The sequence below is a fragment of the Cydia splendana genome, chromosome 21, assembly GCF_910591565.1.
Source record: "Cydia splendana chromosome 21, ilCydSple1.2, whole genome shotgun sequence".
Taxonomy (NCBI): Eukaryota; Metazoa; Arthropoda; class Insecta; order Lepidoptera; family Tortricidae; genus Cydia; species Cydia splendana.
In genome coordinates, this window is record NC_085980.1 from 15,448,975 (window position 1) to 15,470,115 (window position 21,141).

The following is a 21,141-nucleotide window of genomic DNA, read 5'->3' on the forward strand; positions in this document are numbered from 1 at the left end:
TAACTATATCTTCGAATCAACTTGATATTGTAACCATATGGTTGAATATGAAAAACCATAAGGAAAATGTTCGTCTTCAAGCGTGAGACGTTTAAGACGATTTTCGAAATTCGTAAAACAAACTATTTTTCCACCGAACGTGTATTGTATACAGTCAACAACAGAAGTAGCAAGGTCTCTTAACAACAAATTTCTCTTTATTTGCGTGCGCTTAGTGACATCTGCTGTTGATTGTGTAGTAGACTGTACAATTTTGATATCGGAAATCGTAACGGGCATAAATAAACATCAGTAATTCCATTACGTAAAATATAAACTTTATATTTCCTGTATTGCCTATAAACATATAAATATTACAGTAACTTACAACTAACAATATTTATCTTTTACTTTCAGGACCCCAGAGATGGCAGATATTTTAAGAAGATCTTTTGGAATGGTTCCGATTAGGCGAATTATGTTTTATCTTATTTATTTTATAAGGAGGACATTCTTAAATGAACTTCATTCAGTTAACTATGTCTTCGATGGATTCTTTTTAGTTTATAGTCGCGCAAAAATAGCCTCCTCTGGATTCACTTAGCAACATCAAAAATATCTAGTCTACTATCACTTACAAATATATTGACTGGCATTCTATTACAATTATTAGATTATAATAAGCTGTGTCAAAATATTTTTGAGTTTAAATATGGGCCCTATCACACTAGCGATTTGCGAGCGAGTTGAAAGCGAGGCAAGCGCACCGATCTCGCTGCGTACTAAGATACTGGGATTCTTTGAAAATACGTTGAACGCGGCGAGATGTTGCGCGCTCGCCTATCGCCAGTGTGATAGGGCCCTATTAGTTGAATTGATATTTTTGCTTTGCAATGGTAAGCAAGGATGGAATAGAACGCACAATGTCGTGAGGTGTAACGAAATTGGCTACTTAACTTTTACACGATTCGCATGAAAAAATATGGTATTTTTGGAATGTATTAGGCCAATTTTACTTTACCTGCTCAAAAGCCGGATGCTATAACGGTGCATTTATGTGTTTGTTAATTTTAATAATGAGTACAATTTAATTGTAAGTGGCGCACGCTCTCGATTTTACGCTTCCTACGTAGGATAGTGCCGCAGAACTTCTGCTATCTCTTGCAATGAAATAGGCCATTTTGATAAGGTTTTTTCAAGTTTTGAAATGTTTTGCAGTTCGAGTACTTTGTGTCCTCTGACCGCTTATTATTGAACACAGAAAAGTACTTATTGATACCCATCAGGATAAACAGGATCATCTTTTAACATTTTTTTACAAATCGTTCCTTGCATGCTTATTAAAAATGATGCATTTCTTCGAGTAAGATGCTTCAAATTTAACCTTGATTTGATTAGTGTGGAAATAGAAACTGACCGATTTCTTTGCCAAGAGGTATTTTAGATATAAATATTATAGACTTTAACGACGCGACGGCCGCTTCGACTTGACCCTGTGATTAGAATACTACTCTACTTAAGTTGGAGCTGAACTGTATAATACCTAAAACCTAGTTTTAGTAGACAAATATAACATACATTAAGCTCAAGTAAGCGACAGTACAGTACTGGTTGCCTATGTATGTATACATGTATACGGTATGTAGGTTCACTGAAGGGAACAAACTGACGTCTAACCAAATCACTTTTATTTTATTAGGTATATATTATATTACTATTTTAATTATTAGATAGACATATACTGATATTGTGAATGAATAAATGTAGAGAGTTTGTATGCGCATTTTATTTTCATTTTTCCCATTAGGTACCAATTCAATTTCCTGCCCCTTAAGTATCGCCCTTTTTGGGTTATTCCCACTAGTTACCACCAAGTTTTTACCAGTGGTAACTACTGGGATTTTTTTTCCCACCTTTTACCACTGGTAACTACTGGGAATAAAAATTCCCACTAGTTACCACCAACTCGGTTTAGTGGTAACTACTGGGAATTTTTATTCCCAGTAGTTACCACCAAAACTTTGTTAGAGTTAAATACTAATAAAAACAGTAGGTATGAATAGTATAAATAGAGTTATTTTGAATTACCTAATAAAATCACTTGAAAAATCATCTAAATGGATTATTATATTTATCCTTAAGTACATATATCATAGTTTTTGTACTAGTACAGGTTAAACTGTTTCAATATTTTTGGTCACTTTTAAGGGAGTTTACTAAAACACTAATCGACTTATAATTATTTATTAAATGACTCTATATATTTATACTACACTATTTATAGTGTTTTTATTAGTATTTAAGTCTAACAAAATTTTGGTGGTAACTACTGGGAATAAAAATTCCCAGTAGTTACCACTAAACCGAGTTGGTGGTAACTACTGGGAATTTTTATTCCCAGTAGTTACCAGTGGTAAAAGGTGGGAAAAAAATTCCCAGTAGTTACCACTGGTAACAACTTGGTGGTAACTAGTGGGAATAACCCCCCTTTTTCTACGATCTTGCTCTACGGGTCGATTCACGAAAGTTAGCACGAATGGAACGAATGAAACGTTTATTGGACGAGTGACACCTGTATTGGTATATAGTCAGAGCCACCATTTTATTGGTTAATGTGATACATATATATACATATTTTCATTCAGTAAATCCAGCTTTCGTGAATCGATCTATACGGGTCTGGTCTGGTCAGTCAATCGCGGACGTGTGCCGCGTTATATTGCATTTTTAAAGGAGCTTTACTAGTGTAGTAAATGAAGCAAGTTGTTGTATGGAGACCCATGCATTAATTTCTCAGTCGATGAAATTTAGCTTGGTTATTGTATAGTATGAGCCGAGACTAACATTATAAATATCCAAAAAAAAAACACTCCTAAGTTAGGTAAAAACACAAATCTGATTATATATTGAACCGAGTAATTCCTCAGTCCAAAATGATTTTACAAAATAAGTTATTTGTATCAGTATGTGATACTAGAAAAAAATCTAAAAGTTTTGTCAAACATGAGAATATTTTTTTATGATACTTCCTTTTTTTGACGCTCATTTTCATCGGAAAATTGCTGTCATTTTTTTCTTCTTATATGATCTTAGAATATAATTTGGCGCAGTGGGTAAAAAAATCCAAAGAAAATGCGTATCGAAATGTATGTATTATAGAACTATTAAAAACTGAGAGTGGAAAATTTTTAGATTTTCATTTTGTAGGTATAAAACGGCAATAAAATGGCATTCCAGTGAAAAAATTTGACTGAGCAATTTTCCGGTCCAAGACACGCCAAAAAATTTTATTTTATTAATACTGGTATTTCTGCTGGGATATTTTTTTGATATTTCATATATTGTTGGAATACGTTACATGAATATGTCTGGTGAAGAAAGTTTGAACGGAGCATTTTTCCGTAAAAAGATATTAACGATTTAAGACTTTAGGTATTTACTTTAATTCTTTTATTATTATTCTTTGGAAATTTATACAATACTTTTTATTTATTGATACTTTATCATACTGTAAAGTTTTTTCTGGCTGAGGAATTACTGCGGGGTCCACTACCTTTATTTACTACACTATACACCGATCGAATGACTTGATTTGCAGTGGAGTAGATATCCTGAAAACTGATGAGGAAAACATGGACCTAAGTTTCGGGGGCAAATAAAGGGCGGCCCGATTCGAGCGACGCTTAAAATAAGAATTCACAGCGGGAAGTAACATTTGATCTGTCAGGATCAAGTGTCACTTCTTCAGCCAAAAAGCTACACCGACAGATCGGTATCGTACCGCTGCGACTTCTCATATTGAGCATCGTTCGAATAGGGCCGAGGGTACGCGAGGGTCGAGGGTTCTTCGAGACGCGCGCGTTTACATAAAGTTCAGTCACTTCAGCGCGTAACATATGTGTATCCCGGGGTCGGACCCGTGACCTACTCGCGGGGTTTGATCTTGAGCGGCGTGGAGATCCTGAACACGGCGGGCAGCAGCGCGCGCAGCGCGGCGAACACGGGCGGCGCGAGACTACTCGGCACGCACAGCGTCAGCGTGCCCAGCTGCGCCCCGCCTCCCCCGGCCGCCTCCAGCATGAACCCCTTCACGCACTTCAGCACCAGCTCCGCGCGACGCACGATCCACGCCGCCGTCATCTCCTAAGGGCACATATATACCAGTATTTATTATATTCCGATCTATAATGGAGTTAAAAAGCTCCAGGCGCTCGCTCGAAGTGGCTTCCGAGTTGCAATTATTTTCTCGTCTGTACCTCCGTGAGCTCGTGTCGCAGGAGCAGGGGCAGCGCCAGACCGGTCACGTCGTTGTTGCTGGCGCCCTGCAGCACCGAGCGGAGGCCCAGGATCGCCGGGTGGCGGGACGTCATCTCCCCTGCGAACGTTGAATTCTCCGGTTCCTATCTCGCTCCGTATCGCCGACGACGCGCGACCGACGGCGACGAGGAGGAAATTCATTTATAAACATTGACGTATTATATCTATGGACTGGCCTTACGGGCACTAAAAATGGTACTAGTTCAGCGGTGTGACTCACCAATTCGAGCCAATCGCGCAGCGTAACGCAGCTAGTTGCGACCAATCGCGCGCGTGATGCGAACTCATCAACCAATCGCGTGCGTGATGGGAACTCATCAACCAATCGCGTTGTAGCGGTGTCACACCGCTATACTGGCCCCATTCTTATTGCCCGTAAGGCCAGTCCTGAGATTTTATGGGTGGATTTCAGCACAAAAAATTTCACCATACAAAATTTTTTTTTTTTAATGTTTAATTTAACACGATTCTAGCTGGGTAAAGTAATGGGGGGCTGTATATTGAGGATATGTATGGTATTTATACAATCATTTGTGGCTTACATTTGAAGTTATCGCTTTCGGAAAATAAAAACGCAAGATGGTGATGACAACCATGGTATGGTAATGACTCTTTTATAGACGGTAATGACACTGCATGTACGGTAATGACGATTTGGGAACTAATTTACATATGTATTAAAAACGTATTAAAAAAACAATAACTTTTTTTAATTGTAAGACTTTAGAACTTTAATAAACATTACAAATAACATGTTTTTGAACATAAGACTAGCTACATAAATTATTTTTAGAAAATTATAAAAAATACATTTTATTCATATAAATAAATATATAACAAGTATTTTTATTGTATAATTTTAAATAATTTATGTTCCGAAATAGGCAATTTATGGATTCATTTATTTTTTTGGGTTTTTTCAATGTTAAATCATATTAACAATATTGTACTCTTATTATCAGTTTAAACCCGCATCTTCTTTTATCTACTGCATAACTTGGTATTTATGTCATATTATAAAATTACTGGCTTACCAATGAGCTTAATTTTTATGATATATTACTTTTTTTGATAGTTTGATTCATTGCACAAGTTTGTATTTTTGTTGTTTAATTAATTAACTTTAAAAATAGCTATAATGATTTAAATCCATATATATGTTGTTTAATAGCTAAACATTAATACATAATCAGTGTTTTATAAGTTGCAAGACCCCTACTTGTAATGCATGTCATTAATTACAAAATGTTAGGTATTGGGTCCGGTGACTACCCAATGGTATAATTATTAATTGCTATAATTATATACATCAATTAATATAATATTATCAAAAAACATAAAGCCATCACGATAGTGAGCCAGTACCGTAGCCTATGGTCGCTTAAAACTTAATATATGTTGCTTGTTTAAATACTTTGTTTTAACACGACTAACATGCAATTACAGACTCTAAGTTGCACGACTTGCACGATTTACATTATTAGATTATAAAAAAAAAACATTTGTATGTTCTAAGTTCTAAATGACATAAATTTTGCCTACTTCAGTCAAAATATTAATTAAAAACTAAGCATCCTCTAGTGTGAAAGAAATAGTTATATCTTCTACGTTTATTCTACATTTATAAGGTAGACATTATATAGTGTTAGAAGACATAGAGAACGTTTTTCAAACATACAGCTTAATTTCATAATGAATTATAGCAAAATAACTAGAAAAGTTTCTGAGAACCGTCATCACCATACACATGAAATCATCACCGGTCGTCATTTTTTCCCGGTGATGATGGGTATGGTGTTGACGATTTGAGAGTTTCTTGTTTTTATTTCTAGAATACGAATAATAGTAGTTAATGTCTATGCTACACAATAAACTTCATGTAGTTTGCCATTCATTTCAGTAATTATTTCTAATATACCATTTGTAACTTTTTTAAACCAAAGCATAACGGTGATGATCTGATGATGCTCTGTTGTGACAAACTACGTTTTACAAATTTGTTCGTTATATTTCTCACGATTCAGTGATGTGACTTTATAGTGAAATCATTTTTGGCATTCTATACTAAAGTGAAAAATAGGGCAAGGACCTTTAGCGGTATTTCGTTGTTCATACACCGAGATAAGCTCACATTGACATTACCATGACGGTGTTGACGAATATTCGTGACAAAATTTTAAATATTTTTAAATGTACTTTCTCAGTGAAGGAATTATTGCATATTTTTTCATGTGTTAAACAACAACATGGAAAAGATATAAGTAAAAGAAAAATCGCAGTCGTACGATAGGTATGCTATAATTTTCACTGCAAACAAAAAGGTTCAGATTTTTCCGGTCGACGGTGATGACTTTAGACACATAAAACATTTTATATAAAAACAACTATTAAGTTATTGGAGATGGTAATTGAAGGAACATGAAGATAATAGTTCTTAAAAACATATAAAAAAGTTGCAACTCGCACAACCTACTAGTTTTTTTTATAAAGACTGAACCATAAGTTTTCGCTGGATTTTGAAATCCACCCTTATACGTCAATGTTTATAAAATTGTGTTTAAGGTCTGTATTTTTTTTAATCAAATAAATTGCACGATTTAATGAATACTACGTGATATAATAAAAACGGGTGAGGCGCACCGCTCTCCCTCGCGTCGTCGTTGATGACCAGATGGAACACGACATGCGCGTTGGGCAGGTTGCTGTGGCGGGTGACGAACACGTCGCCGGTGGCGGGCCCGCGGCGCGCTCGCGGGGCTCCGCCGGCAACAACGGGAGCTCCGTTGGCGGCCGAGGCCACGCTGCGCTCGTGCCGCGCCGCGTTGCGCTTCTCAATCTGGAGATAAATTTGGTATTAGAATACGTGATGACAAAATAAATGAGGTGAGTACAATGGTCCATTATTTTAATTTTATATCTTTTTTAAATCCAAAAGTAACAGAAAAAAGATGTTTAAAAGTTCTGCTCGTATCACTCGTCCCTAATAATAACAAGTTTTTCGGAACTAATGAACGAAATATAATAACTTGCCAGGATGTATTCACGTAATATTTGTCCCTGACTCGCGTTACCACCATACATGAGATGGGGATGGGTGGGATCAAGAAAGGCTGCTATTTAACTGATCACCAGATTTAGTAAAATTTAATACCAAAAAAATCTATTTTGCCACCCTAAAATAATAAATGATCACCAAAATTATAACACCATTTTAATGTGAATAATTACCGATTTTATTACATTTTACTATCCTATTAAAGGAAATGACACCAAATTAATCATTATTTACCCAAAAATAGTAAATAATTACCAAAATTCAAACCCTATTTTAATGTGAAACGATAACAAAATTTTTACATCTTGCTATCCTATTAAAGAAAATTACACCAAAATAATCATTCTAAACCCAGAAATAGTAAATGACCACCAAAATTAGAACTCCATTTTAATGTAAAATAATAACCAAATTTTTTAATCTTGCTATCCTATTAAAGCTAATTACTCCAAAATAATAATTGTAAACCCAAAAATAGTAAAGGACCACCAAAATTGTAACCACATTTTAATTAAAAATGTGCAAATATTTAATATATCGTTATCCTATTAAATTAATTAATCCACTCACCTTTTTCTAGTAGCATTTTATTTCTGTAACAGTCGCAGTTCTAACCTAACCTAACCCACTTTTCTAGTAGCATTTCTTTTGTGCAAGGGTCGCAGTTCAAACCTAACCTAACCCACTTTTCTAGTAGCATTTCGTTTCTGTATGGGTCGCAGTTCAAACCTAACCTAACCCACTTTTCTAGTAGCATTTCTTTTCTGTACGGGTCGCAGTCGCAGTTCAAACCTAACATAACCCACTTTTCTAGTAGCATTTCGTTTCTGTAAGGGTCGCACTTCAAACCTAACCTAACCCACTTTTCTGATAACAGTTTGGTTCTGTAAGGGTCGCAGTTCAAACCTAACCTACCCTACTTTTCTAGTAGCATTTCGTTTCTGTGAGGGACGCAGTTCCAACCTAACCTAACCCACTTTTGTAGTAGCATTTCGTTTCTGAAGAGGTTGCAGTTCAAACCTAACCTAACCCACTTTTTTAGCAGCATTTCGTTTCTGTAAGGGTCGCAGTTCAAACCTAACCCACTTTTCTAGTAGCATTTCGTTTCTGTATGGGTCGCAGTTCAAATCTAACCTAACCCACTTTTCTAGTAGCATTACGTTTCTGTATGGGCCGCGGTTGAAACCTAACCTAACCCACTTTTCTAGTAGCATTTCGGTTCTGTGAGGATCGCAGTTCTAACCTAACCTAACCCACTTTTGTAGTAGCATTTCGTTTCTGAAGAGGTTGATGCAGTTCAAACCTAACCTAACCCACTTTTTTAGCAGCATTTCGTTTCTGTAAGGGTCGCAGTTCAAACCTAACCCTCTTTTCTAGTAGCATTTCGTCTCTGTATGGGTCGCAGTTCAAATCTAACCTAACCCACTTTTCTAGTAGCATTACGTTTCTGTATGGGTCGCAGTTGAAACCTAACCTAACCCACTTTTCTAGTAGCATTTCGGTTCTGTGAGGATCGCAGTTCTAACCTAACCTAACCCACTTTTATAGTAGCATTTCGTTTCTGTAAAGGTCGCAGTTCAAACCTAACCTAACCTACTTTTCTAGTACCATTTCGTTTCTGTAAGGGTCACAATGCTAACCTAACCTAACCCACTTAACTGATAGCAGTTTAACCTACTTTTCTAGTAGCATAACGAAATGCTACTAGAAAAGTAGATTAGGTTAGGTAGGTATGTGATGCGGGGTACGGGGGGTTGAGCGGGAGGGGCTAGTAATTTTGGCAACAGTTTTTACTTTAATTGGTAATATGTATACATTTTTTGGTAATCATAGTGGTTTATTTAGGTGAAAATATCGCATTAATTTGGTCTTCAAGATTTCGTAATCATTAATGATTTTTGGTGATCATTCAATATATTTGGTATTTGAATACAACTTGAAGTGTAGTCGTAATTAAAACGGTGGTACTTTTGTATTGTTAGGCCTTATTTTTTTGGTGTTCAGTAATTTTGTTTCGTAAGCAAGATTTTTTTATTTAGGGTAAGTACCAAAGTATTTTTTGGTGGTCATTATATTTGTAGCCATCAAGAAATAATTCATACGAATGGACCCGGTCCTGCCCGCGCCCGGTGGCGCCAAATGGGAATAAAGCTTTACCGGTCGCTTTTCGATGAAGGTAAACATAGTGAAGAACCCGGATTCTTTCTTATAAGGCCCGTCCCCTTCAGTTTATCGGGGCAAAAAGCAAGAAAGGGAGTTAACTATACCCTATCCCGAAAATCTAGAAATCGACTCTCCAAAACTACCTCTATAAAAACCTCCCCCCGTTTTCTTTGAATCGAAAATTAACAGAAAAATATTTAATTTCGACAAGACCGCTGAAGCCGGTTCCGTTATAAACTCACAGGCTCCGCTGATCGTTCAGCAACAGTCCTCAGCTGTTCGTCGAGTGGCGGGAAGTGGTGGTCGGGAGCGGCCCGTGCCGCTTCCAATAATGCTGCCGGCGGAGCGGGCGTGGCGGAGGCACGCGCCTGGCACAGCACCACGGCGCCCGCCAGCTCGCCCGAGTACAGCGCGAGGGCGGTGTGGAGGCGAGGGCCGTCCCAGGAACTGCAACACATACAAGGGCGCGTCACTAAAAAAGTAGTCGCATTGAAAGTATATTGTTACTGTTGTTACCGGTTCTATTTTTCCGTTAAAATTTCTTTGTAGTTTTACATGTATGTAAAATGTATAATTATTGGTGCAATAAATAATATTTACTAACTTACTTACTTATTATTAGGTACTGCTACTTCTTTAGAAGATATGGCATCCAGTGAGTAGACATATAATTCATTAGTTTTAGTTTATCTTCTAAATTTTACTGTTAGGCAAACCTAGGAATATGAGACTTCTCTGGGTTGGGATAAATAAAGATCCCAGGCGAGTTTGACAAAAAGGGAATAATGATATTAATGATTGTGTACCTGTCTCCGGAAGTGTCGAACAGGTCCTCGACATCCATAGCCACGATGCGTATGTTGTGCGTCTGCTTGAGCTGCGAGCCGAGGTGTATGGTGAAGCTCTCCTCCATGTCCGCTGCCGCCTTGCTCCCCCCTCCCCCGTGGGCGGGGGCCAGCAGCGGGGACAGGGGGGACGACCTGCACGAAATATCATTTTAAAACGATTTGATTTGAATAGCGACATTAGAGCGTTAAGACCGGCTGCTGTTACCTAGTTTTAAACTTGTATTTCATTTAATTTGGTAACAAAATTATTTTTTTACATGTGACCCAGGGGCGAAAGCTGAAGACGATGGTATTCTGTGCACCCGCTCACCTATACCGTTTGCTCGGGGTCGCGGGTGGGGGGTGGGGGGAGTGTACTCACGGGGGCGGCGCCTGCTGCTCGAGCGCGTGCGCGAGCTGCGCGCGGTGCTGCGCGCGCTGCGCATGCGCGAGCGCGTCCAGCTGCGAGCCCCAGCGCGCGGCGGCCAGGGCCTGCTCCTCGAACTGCCGCGCCGCGAGGGCGTTGATCTGCTCCTCAGTCGTGGTCACGTTCAGGTTGCGGAGCGCTTCTTCCATCTCTTCTGTTTGTCTGCAAGCAAATTACTCGTTTACTTAAGTACGTAGTAGGTACATATTTACAAATATCAACCCCAAAGAGACGCATGTAGTTCGCGAGCCGCAGTTTGCCAATCCAGAATGTGGTTCAATATATTTGGCCGTCACTACCTATAGTTCGTTTTTTTAGCATTAGAAAGAAGGTAATCGATTTTTGACGTGTCTTTTCATTAAAAAACGGCTACAAATATAATGACCACCAAAAAATACTTTGGTACCCTAAATAAAAAAATCATGCTTACCAAAAAAAAAAAAAACTGAACAAACGTTAATTAAAACGTACTACGGTTTTAATTACGACTGCACTTCAAATTGTATTCAAATACTAAATATTTTGAATGATCACCAAAAATCATTATATGAGCACCAAATCTTTAAGACCAAATTAATGCGATATTTTCACCTAAATAAACCACTATGATTACCAAACAATGTATGTATACATATTACCAAATAAAGTAAAATGATACCAAAATTACTAGCCCCTCCCGTTCTACCCCCCGTACCCCGCACCGCATACCTACCTAACCTAACCTACTTTTCTAGTAGCATACTGAAATGCTAGTAGAAAAGTAGGTTAGGTTAGGATTGAACTGCTATCACTTAAGTGGGTTAGGTTAGCACTGCGACCCTTAAAGAAACGAAATGTTACTAGAAAAGTAGGTTAGGTTAGGTTTGAACTGCGACCTTTACAGAAACAAAATGCTACTATAAAAGTGGGTTAGGTTAGGTTAGAACTGCGATCCTCACAGAACCGAACTGCTATCAGATAAGTGGGTTAGCTTAGGTTAGAACTGCGACCCTTACAGAAACGAAATGCTAATAAAAAAGTGGGTTAGGTTAGGTTTGAACTGCGACTCTTACAGAAACGAAATGTTACTTTTTTTTTAATTTATTTAAGTACTCAAAAAAATACACAGCAATACATTACACATATTTTTTCGCCAAACTGCATGACAGTTTGTTGGCGAAAAGTGGGTTAGTTTAGGTACTAGAAAAGTGGGTTAGGTTAGGTTGGAACTGCGACCCTTATAGAAACTAAATGGTGCTAGAAAAGTGGGTTAGATTAGGTTTGAACTGCGACCCTTACAGAAACAAAATGCTACTAGACAAGTGGGTTAGGTTAGATTTGAACTGCGACCCTTACAGAAAAGAAATGCTACTAGAAAAGTGGGTTAGGTTAGGTTTGAACTGCAACCCTTACAGAAAAGAAATGCTACTAGAAGAGTGGGCTAGGTTAGGTTTGAACTGCGACCCTTACAGAAAAGAAATGCTACTAGAAAAGTGGGTTAGGTTAGGTTTGAACTGCGAGCCTTACAGAAAAGAAATACTACTACAAAAGTGCGTTAGGTTTGGTTTGAACTGCGACCCTTACAGAAAAGAAATGCTACTAGTAAAGTGGTTTAGGTTAGGTTTGAACTGCGACCCTTGCAGAAACGAAATGCTACTAGAAAAGTGGGTTAGCTTAGGTTTCAACTGCGATCCTTACAGAAAAGAAATGCTACTAGAAAAGTGGGTTAGGTTAGTTTTGAACTGCGACCCTTAACAGAAACGAAATGTTACTAGAAAAGTGGGTTAGGTTAGGTTAGAACTGCGACTGTTACAGAACCGAATTTCTACTAGAAAAAGGTGACGAAGTTGATTAATTAATTTAATAGGATAACGATATATGTATTAAATATTTGCACATTTTTAATTAAAATGTGGTTACAATTTTGGTGGTCATTTATTATTTTTGGGTTTACAATTATTATTTTGGATTCATTTTCTTTAATAGGATAGCAAGATGTAAAACTTTGGTTATCATTTTACATTAAAATGGGGTTTGAAATTTGGTAATCATTTACTATTTTTGGGTTAATAATGATTAGTTTGGTGTCATTTCCTTTAATAGGATAGCAAAATGTAATAAAATTGGTAATCATTTCAAATTAAAATAGAGTTATAATTTTAGTGATCATTTATTATTTTAGGGTTGTAAAATAGATTTTTTTGGTGTTAAACTTTACTAAATCTGGTGATCAGTTAAATAGCAGCCTTAAAAAAAACTTTTGAAAAATAAGTCACAGCAAAAATATGTAACAATTATAAATCTTGCTTACTTTCTTTTGCTTTCGTAAGCAATTTAAACTAATTTTTAAATGTTGTTGTTGTTGTTGTCTGTCCTAGGGCACCCCGGAGGTGCATAGGGCCTCCACAAGATCCTTCCACGCCTTCCTGTCTTGAGCAACCGTCTTGGCCTCGTTCCAGCTCAGTCCTACGGCTGTCAGCTCGTTCTCTACGCTGCGCCTCCAGGTGTGTACAGGGCGTTACAGGGCGTTTGCGGGCTCGCTTCCCGCCCTGAGGCCGCCACTCGAACGCGATACTGGCGTTGTTCGTATCTCCTCTTCGCAGGGTATGACCGATCCATCTCCACTTCCGCAGCGCTACTTCTTGGACGATCGGAGGTTGTCGGCACATACTCCACAAATCCTCATTTCTTATAGTCTTCGGCCAGAATATGCGGAGGATCGACCGGAGGGAATCTTTAAATGTGTTTTCAATAATTTCCAATAAAAAAACACGTCAAGATTTTTTACCTTTTTTCTAACGCTAAAAAAAAAGAATTATATTCGATGCTGACTTTAAAACGAAACGTCTCCTAAGATAAAATGAAAATGGGTGTACTAACTAACCTCTGTGTCAACTGCTTGACGTCAGCGTCGCGCGCGGTGGCGGCGGCGCGCACATCGGCCGCGTAGCCCGCCTCGGCGCGCAGGACTGTCTCCAAGGCGGGCGAGTGCACCAGCTTGTGGTACATGGCCGCAAATACCTGACACAGACCGTTTTTAGTATAATCTTGGCAAACGGTTTTGTTTTAACCAAGAGTGATGTTTGTATCGTAAACTAGAAAACTGACTAGAGTGACAAACAAGACTCAAAATTGTTCTAATTCTGATCCTTAATAAAATAATTTAGATGCAAACCTGGCACATTTTGATAACACATTACTTAATGTAGTTTTGTAATGATTAGTGATGCTGATAAGTAATAGTCCTAATCACTTTTGCTTAAAACTTAAAGGCACCCAGACCATAATCGTCACAGAATACAGATGGTGGAAGTCAATTATATACATTTTTTATCAGTTCACAATAACAGACTAGACTAGGCAATCACTTCTTACAAATAAATAGTATGGTGGTTTTTGGTAGATTCCAAACTCCAAAGCCAGCCAGGATTAATGGCATTAGGTACCTCTTCATCAGAGGTGTCCTTCTGCTCTGCGTACTCCCGCACATGTTCCTTGAACCTCTTCTCCCACCGCTTGACGGCCCCCTCTGCGCCCCCCTCCAAACTTCCCCCTCCCTCACCCCCCCGAAGGGCAGCTAGCAGCCGTGCGTCGCGCTCGTCGTGGAACTTCTTGCTTTCCTCCGCTATGAACTGGGCTAGCTTCTCATTTAGCTCTGAGAATACATGATAAATGAATACAAGTTAAAATAAAACTGCACATGTTCCCTCGGTGGTGCTAAAGAGTGAGAAACCAAGAGCCAATTAAATAATAGGCAAGATTGCGAACATTGCGATGGATACGAGATAGTAGTTAATAATAACCTATAGCAAGTGCTAGAAGAATGGTTAACCTCTTGTGTCTCTTAATAGTTTCCTCATATGTGGATCCATGGTTCCTGTATATGAGCGCATAATTCCTCCTCGTAAATTAAATGCTTTTGAAATGTGGCTTTATAGAAGAATGCTAAAAAGAACTTGGGTAAGTACAGTGTCCACTTTCCAATAAAGATATATTAAACCAAATGAAAAAGAAAATGGAAGTAGTGCTAACAATATAAAAAGAAGAAAAACAGCTTTCTTCAGCCACATCTAGAGAAACAGTAACTACAACATAAAATAGGTAAAGGAAGACCTAGAACAACATGAATACTAGGGATTGGACCGGTACCAAAGACCCACCACTCTTTCTAGAATGGCAAAGAGTGGAGAAAGCTTTCGCATGATGATCACCGAAATCCGATAGGATATTGCCATATCCTAAGGAGGATTAGCCATCAGTTCACACATTGTATAAAAATGTGAAAATGTATGAATAAAATTAAATTTTATCAGTTTTATACTTAAGGTTTGGCTACTGCTCTGGTGGACATAATAATTTAGTAATATTCACCACTCCAATTTCAGCTTGAATAATGTCCTTAGGTCAAAGACACTTTTGTAATGATCAGCGTAAGTTGCTCAAATACTGTTATCAATTTAATTTAATAATTGGAGGGGCGTAAACATTAACTCAGGGGTCGACCATAATCCATTTCAATAGGAATTACAGGTTGCTACACCTATAATGCAGCCAGTTTATAGCTCAATACTTACACATTTAAAATAACCTGCTTAGAACTGTGATAAAGCAAGAAATACACCAACCGTCCTCCAGATAAACCGGTACGTGGAACATGGCCATGGCGCGCTGCACGAGCTCGCGGCCGCCGCTGCGCGCGCCCGGGACCTGCACCGGCACCTCCAGGTGGAAGAACACATCCTCGTTCGTGCAGGTCGGGTACGAAAACTTGAACGTTTTCGTCGTGTGCTCTGCCACTTCTCCGGTCATATTGGTTTGAGTACTGTCAATGGGGTGTGAGCAGTAAACAGTTAGTAATTAGTTATAGTACAATTAGTACGCGATTTTGAGCCTTTTCATATACTTATAAGAATGGTTTTTGATTAAAATTTTATGATAGTAGTGAATATAAAATAAATAAAATAACATCAACAAATCAACCATAAATCAACTGTCTTTGACAGTGGCGTACAACTGACAGTGACAGTGACAGTCACAGGCGCGTTCAGAACTATTACTATAATAACGGAAAGCATGCGTTCAGAAAATAAATTTTGTTTTTTTATTAATCATCATCATCATCATCGTCAATAGGATTTTGAGTTTTGTAATGTAGTAATTAGTAAAAAGCAACTTGTTCTTTACAATTGTCGTATTGCTCACACTAAATTTCGTGGTGATTATTACTACTAACAAATATCGAAATTTCCTAAAGACAAATGTAACAATAGTTTCCTTAGTTTCAGCAGGCGTGGCTCACTCCCCGATTTCGTCGCTTTGCAACAGATAGCTACAAAGTACATCCGACCCACACCAATTTTGGTGGCTAGCCATAAGCCGCGCGTGGCGCTGTCGCCACCTAGCGGTCATATCTGTCCTAATCGTAACAGACGCGTTTTGTTAGAGAGTGAATCTTCTGTACCTAGTACTATTATTTATTCTGTGGTTTCAGTCAGAGTTTATGTAATTAGATTAGCGCCACTTGCACCATCCCCCAACCAGGGGTTAACCGGTTAAACCTGGAGTTACCATTGTTACCAGTACAATCTGACACTGGGTTAACGGTTTAACGGGTTACCCCCTGGTTACGGGTTTGTGGGATGTTGCAATTGGCGCTTAGTCAGCTAACCTACTTGTCGGATTCCAGCTATGTCTATGACTATTAGATTTATTAGGTAATGTAGTTTTCAGGTCAGTCCTTTTGACTGAGTGACCCAGTTTATAAATAAAAATACTGTAACTTGAGAGGGTTTCTTGTGTTGACTAAACATGCTTTAGGAACGTATCCAATGTGTTTTATTTGTTGATTAATCTATCTATCTTTTCAGTTTGATTCGATACTTCATTTGATAGTGTCTTCTATAGCTGTTTGTACAGTCAAGTCTAAAAATAACGATAAGTAAGAACAAAGGTCGTGTATACATATTTTTGGCACACTGTCCGTATCGATATTTTTAGATGTGACTGTACTACTAGCTTTAAAAAAAAATCAGTATGATTAGATGCGGATGGAAAGTCATCCTCCTGGAATGTTGTTAGCGGCATGGTATGGCCTGGCTGGCTCGTGCCACTCGAGCTGTGGTGTACCTACCTACTGTGTGGGTGTAAGAGGAGTGTGAATGACAACATCGTGTTTACAAAAGGCCGAGTTTCGGCGCATCTCACTTAGTCAGACTTGCTTTAAATCTTTATTCCAACAAAATAGTTGAATACATAGTATTCTTACAAAACGATCAGGTTCCGCCGACGGGGACAGTACTACACGAGTTGGTAATAGTAATACTATATTTTCATTATTTATAAATAAAAAAATGGAAACAATAAATTATTACATAAAGAAATAAAATGATGTATTCGGTTCACTTCGAGATGTGGTCGAGTGTGTCGGTGGAACCGGCCGGGCGGGTGCGACGTGCGACGTGTTGGCAGCATTACGCGGCCTCGCCGCCTTCTCCCTCCTCCTCGCCGCTAGCTGTGAGCATGGTGATGAGCGCGGTGGTGTTGATGAAGCCCTTGTCGTCGATGTCCATCTGGTCGTAGGCCTCGTCGACCTCGTCGGCGGAGAACTTGTCGCCCCAGGTCATGAGCGCGTGCCTCAGACGCTCCGAGTCGATGACGCCGTCCTCGTCGAAGGTCTTGAAGGCGTTGATGACGACGTCGTCTTCATCGGAGCCGCCGGACATGCGGGCGCCGAAGAGGGTCAGCAGCTGGGTGAAGTTGATGGGGCCGGGGGCCTCGTTGACCATCTCGTCGAGCTCCTTCTCGGAGGCGAGCCTGCCGAGGGAGTCGAAGGTGGCGCGCAGGTCGTTCTTGCCGATGATGCCGTCCTTGTCGTGGTCCATCAGCTGGAAGGCCTATAACAAACAACAATCATGTTATCTTTGAAATCCTTGGGATGTGATAACAAGGATGTAAATAAAAAGAAGGATTGTTGTGATGCATCAGAGCGATGACGTCACGATTATCTGTCCGGTATTCGGAACAATGGCGGTTGGAATCATGTTTATAAACATTACGCGCACGCGCCGCATGTCCGACGTTACTTACATTTAGTTCATGGAAATACTGTGACCTACTAATGGTTGTTAAATGCGGAAGATGGATATACGGTTCGTTAACTTCAAATTAAATATCGAGACCGTCAGTCACCTCTTAATATCATCAACTTTTGTCACCTTTTCGGGGCTATTTTCGACTTTGACACAATTTTATGAGAATTGAGATTTTATGTCAAAAAACTCAAGTTCAAAATTTCTTATCTCATGTTCCCTTTTTGTTATAGCCAGGTGACAATTATCAAGTTAGTAAACGGCAGCCAGATGCTGTAGACTTTGACAAACTTTAGAACTACTTAAGAACAAGTGGCTCTTATTTTTGATATTATCGCATCCTAGAGTCAATTTGTGTGGCGTTGTGAACCACTAATTATGCCGTAGTTGTGGTTTCTTATAGGACAGCACCCGAAGGGTTTTGGAGAGGATTATACAGTTTGCTATGACAGTGGCTGATTTATAAGGCTTCTGGACTCACCTCCTTGAACTCGGCGACCTGCTTCTGCGTGAACATGGAGAAGACATTGGAGCCGGTGCGCTTGGCCTTGCGGCTGCCGCGCGAGCTCTGGCGGTCGCTGCCGCTGGACGGCGCGGGCGCGGCCGCGGCGGGCGCGGACTCTTCGGGCGCGTCTTCCTTCGCCTTCTTCTTCTTTACCTTCTTGTCCTTATCCGCCTGGAAAAAGATGAATATGTTAGAAAGTGACAATAATGTTCTAATTGAGTCAACCATGGTCTTCTAATCAAACTTTGGACTTTTGAAGCGCTTTAATCGAAAGAGGTTATTTCCTTACTCTACACTTCTTTTACTTAGATATTACAAATTACATTCCGATTCATGAGATACGCTTAACTATGCATTAACTGTTTCTTTACTATTATCAAAAAATTTTTTTGTATAAATCGCAATAAATCGGATTAAACAGCGCGATACCAAAGGTTAAACATAGTAACGGACCTAATTGCTTTAAACTATGCTTGTTGGAAGATAGATACCTACATCATTGTCGTATTCGAGTTTCAGCCGAAATGATACATCTCATAAATTATCTGTTCTTATTTAGATGCTGCTATATTTTATCTACTTTTCGAATTTGATACATATTTGTAAAGACTCCTGTAACACCCAACGAGATCTCGAAAACGCGGGCTGCATTATTTATTAAGTTCAGGTCTGCCCCCTCCAAATATGTGACGTCGACGAAAGTTGTCGATTGATGGTAATTACTAAATTAGTCCTTAATTAGCCGAAAATCTCCACGTCGTTATCCCGCCTGAGTATACTTAGAGACCCCTAGCTTCATACTAACTACGGATATTCCAGGATCTGTGTACCGCTGGTTTCCCTACATCTGAGCAGCCCAGCTTGTGCGCTCCGCGTTTGGGCTGCGCGAGCGCCGCCTCTAAATTTAGCGCAGCTCGGCTTACAGCGCCAGCCACTGTTACACAGTTATGTAAAACTCCCGAAATAGATCGGCATCGTGCCAGCTTTCTTTTCTATTGGAATTTTATCACATGTTCATTGCTTTTACTTATTGGCAAGTCAGTGTATTGTTTATTTTTAATTGGAATATTTTCACCAAGGTGATTGGTAAGTCGTTTCTATGCTTATGAGTTTTTAAATAACTTGTAACGCTTCTCATTTTTATTTAACTTAAGATTTCGGATTTTATTTGGTCGGTTGTTATCATTAGGTAACTTTGATTAATTAACTTTGAATTAAACTTCTTCTTCTTCTTCCTCGCGTTATCCCGGCATTTGCCACGGGTCACGGGAGCCTGGGGTCCGCTTGACAACTAAACCCATGATTTGACGTAGGCGCTAGTTTTTACGAAAGCGACTGTCATCTGACCTTCTAACCCAGAGGGGAAACTAGGCCTTATTGAATTAAACTTGAACCGGAAATTAAAGTATTTTTCGGAAATATTAAATATACAGGATTTATTTGAACGTCAACTGAGGAACTTTTTATTGAATAACCCATTATATTCAGTGGACGAATTCATGGAATTAAAATTGAAATAACTATTTGACATTATGCTTAGCTTATGTAAAATTGATTTTATTTGACATTCGTTCTGAACTTATTACCTATGATTACCGCTCTTAGTTTTAGTATGATGATCATTATGAGATATTAGACATGTATTCTGTTATTTATTTGAGTACTGTGAGTTTTTTTTCAATTTGACGATAGTTCTCAAATTTCTTTTTAAATTATAAATTTGTAATTTGATTATCATTGTTGACATTGTATAATTATGTTTGCATGCTAAATTATTGACGATCATAATGTAAATTCATATAGATTAGCGTAAGAATAATTTATACTGTAATTTATCATTATGAAATAAATAAACTAAACTAAACTAAACATTATTCATCGTCTATGCTCAGATTGGGCAAGGTTCTCAAGAGAATGGTATTCAGGTATCTCCCTACTTTTGACCATGGACATGACTATGTTTGACCATGGATGCAAAAATCTAACATCTTGGTCTTGGTAGAGGCTGGAAGGACTCTCTTCTTGACATTGTTAATGATGCAGACCATCAGACTTGTTGATGCAAGATCATTTATCGGATCCGTTTCATGTTTTCTACAATATTATAAGTCTTAGCAGTTCAAGCACGTCTAGTTATTGAAGAAATCTGCCCGATGTGCATTAAATTGTTGAAGTTCGCTTTGATTTGGTTCCCCCGCCTAAGTATTGGTTTGATTCGATTGACACGCGAAGACGTTTAAGTTACCCGGCACTAAGTAACTTCCGTTAACGAAATATTTGTTTGCGACCACGTGTTCCCTGCAGCAAACAGCTGATGCTTCCGGCACTGGCTTGTGCATGGCGTCACATCACGATCACTACGACTATACACTACACATTGCACTTCACTTCACGCTACTCACCATTGTGCTGTGTTGTGGAAGGTAACGAAGGAGAGACTGTACCGCTCGGCAGTCCCGCCCTGACTCCGAGTTGTTGGAGCTTCCCGGAGGAGCAGAGGTTGCTCCCCCCTCCTGCGCCCCCCGCACTCGGGCATGCTACCATTTATAGTTCGACGGGTCTGGAGCGGCGCGGGCTCAGAGCAGTCCGGGCCGCCCGCGGGCTCGGCCGCCGCTATCTTTTGTTTATTTTCGTAAAGACCAGAAGTAGCCCACCTGAGGCTGTCAAACCCCCCGCCCTCGCCCCCCACAACCGTCCGATATCGATGATGCTCGTCATCGGGAGTTATTCCTGACTCTGTGGAATGCCGCGACTCATTGAGCTGAAAACACAATTCCGCTTAGGACAATTTGCTACCTCTG

General features: G+C 39.2%; 3 protein-coding genes and 1 long non-coding RNA gene across 4 annotated transcripts in view; 1 reads left to right on the forward strand and 3 right to left on the reverse strand.

Annotated features, from left to right (window-relative positions):
• LOC134801010 (serine/arginine repetitive matrix protein 2-like) overlaps nucleotides 1-1,754 on the forward strand; it is an 18,982-nt gene extending 17,228 nt beyond the window's left edge. The window contains exon 13 of the mRNA XM_063773507.1: nucleotides 397-1,754. The gene's annotated coding sequence lies outside the window, so the exon portion shown is untranslated. The remainder of the gene's footprint in view (nucleotides 1-396) is intronic.
• LOC134801024 (protein C12orf4 homolog) lies at nucleotides 296-15,624 on the reverse strand. The gene is made up of 9 exons (XM_063773525.1): nucleotides 15,373-15,624; nucleotides 14,194-14,402; nucleotides 13,632-13,768; nucleotides 10,724-10,930; nucleotides 10,321-10,494; nucleotides 9,757-9,961; nucleotides 6,937-7,132; nucleotides 4,236-4,354; nucleotides 296-4,122 (listed from the first exon to the last, which is right to left on the reverse strand). The coding sequence occupies exons 1-9, from the start codon at nucleotides 15,554-15,556 to the stop codon at nucleotides 3,904-3,906; spliced, it is 1,650 nt and encodes a 549-aa protein (XP_063629595.1). The 5' UTR covers nucleotides 15,557-15,624; the 3' UTR covers nucleotides 296-3,903.
• The window catches only part of LOC134801071 (uncharacterized), a 90,480-nt gene continuing 69,634 nt past the window's right edge, over nucleotides 296-21,141 (reverse strand). The window contains exon 2 of the long non-coding RNA XR_010145626.1: nucleotides 296-2,466. This is a non-coding gene — a long non-coding RNA (uncharacterized LOC134801071). The remainder of the gene's footprint in view (nucleotides 2,467-21,141) is intronic.
• LOC134801006 (myosin regulatory light chain 2) lies at nucleotides 16,962-21,000 on the reverse strand. Its single transcript, XM_063773505.1, is given in 4 exon segments — nucleotides 16,962-17,640; nucleotides 18,317-18,511; nucleotides 20,743-20,762; nucleotides 20,765-21,000. Coding segments are annotated over 4 exon segments (750 nt in total). The 5' UTR covers nucleotides 20,877-21,000; the 3' UTR covers nucleotides 16,962-17,217.

Excerpts from the sequence above, each read along its gene's own strand:
- LOC134801024 (XM_063773525.1), bottom strand. The coding sequence starts at position 15,556 with ATGACCGGAGAAGTGGCAGAGCACACGACGAAAACGTTCAAGTTTTCG. Across the intron at positions 9,962-10,320 it reads TTCGACACTTCCGGAGACAG|TTCCTGGGACGGCCCTCGCC; the intron begins GTACACAATCAT and ends TATGTGTTGCAG. Across the intron at positions 4,355-6,936 it reads CGACGACGCGAGGGAGAGCG|GGGAGATGACGTCCCGCCAC; the intron begins GTGCGCCTCACC and ends CAACGTTCGCAG.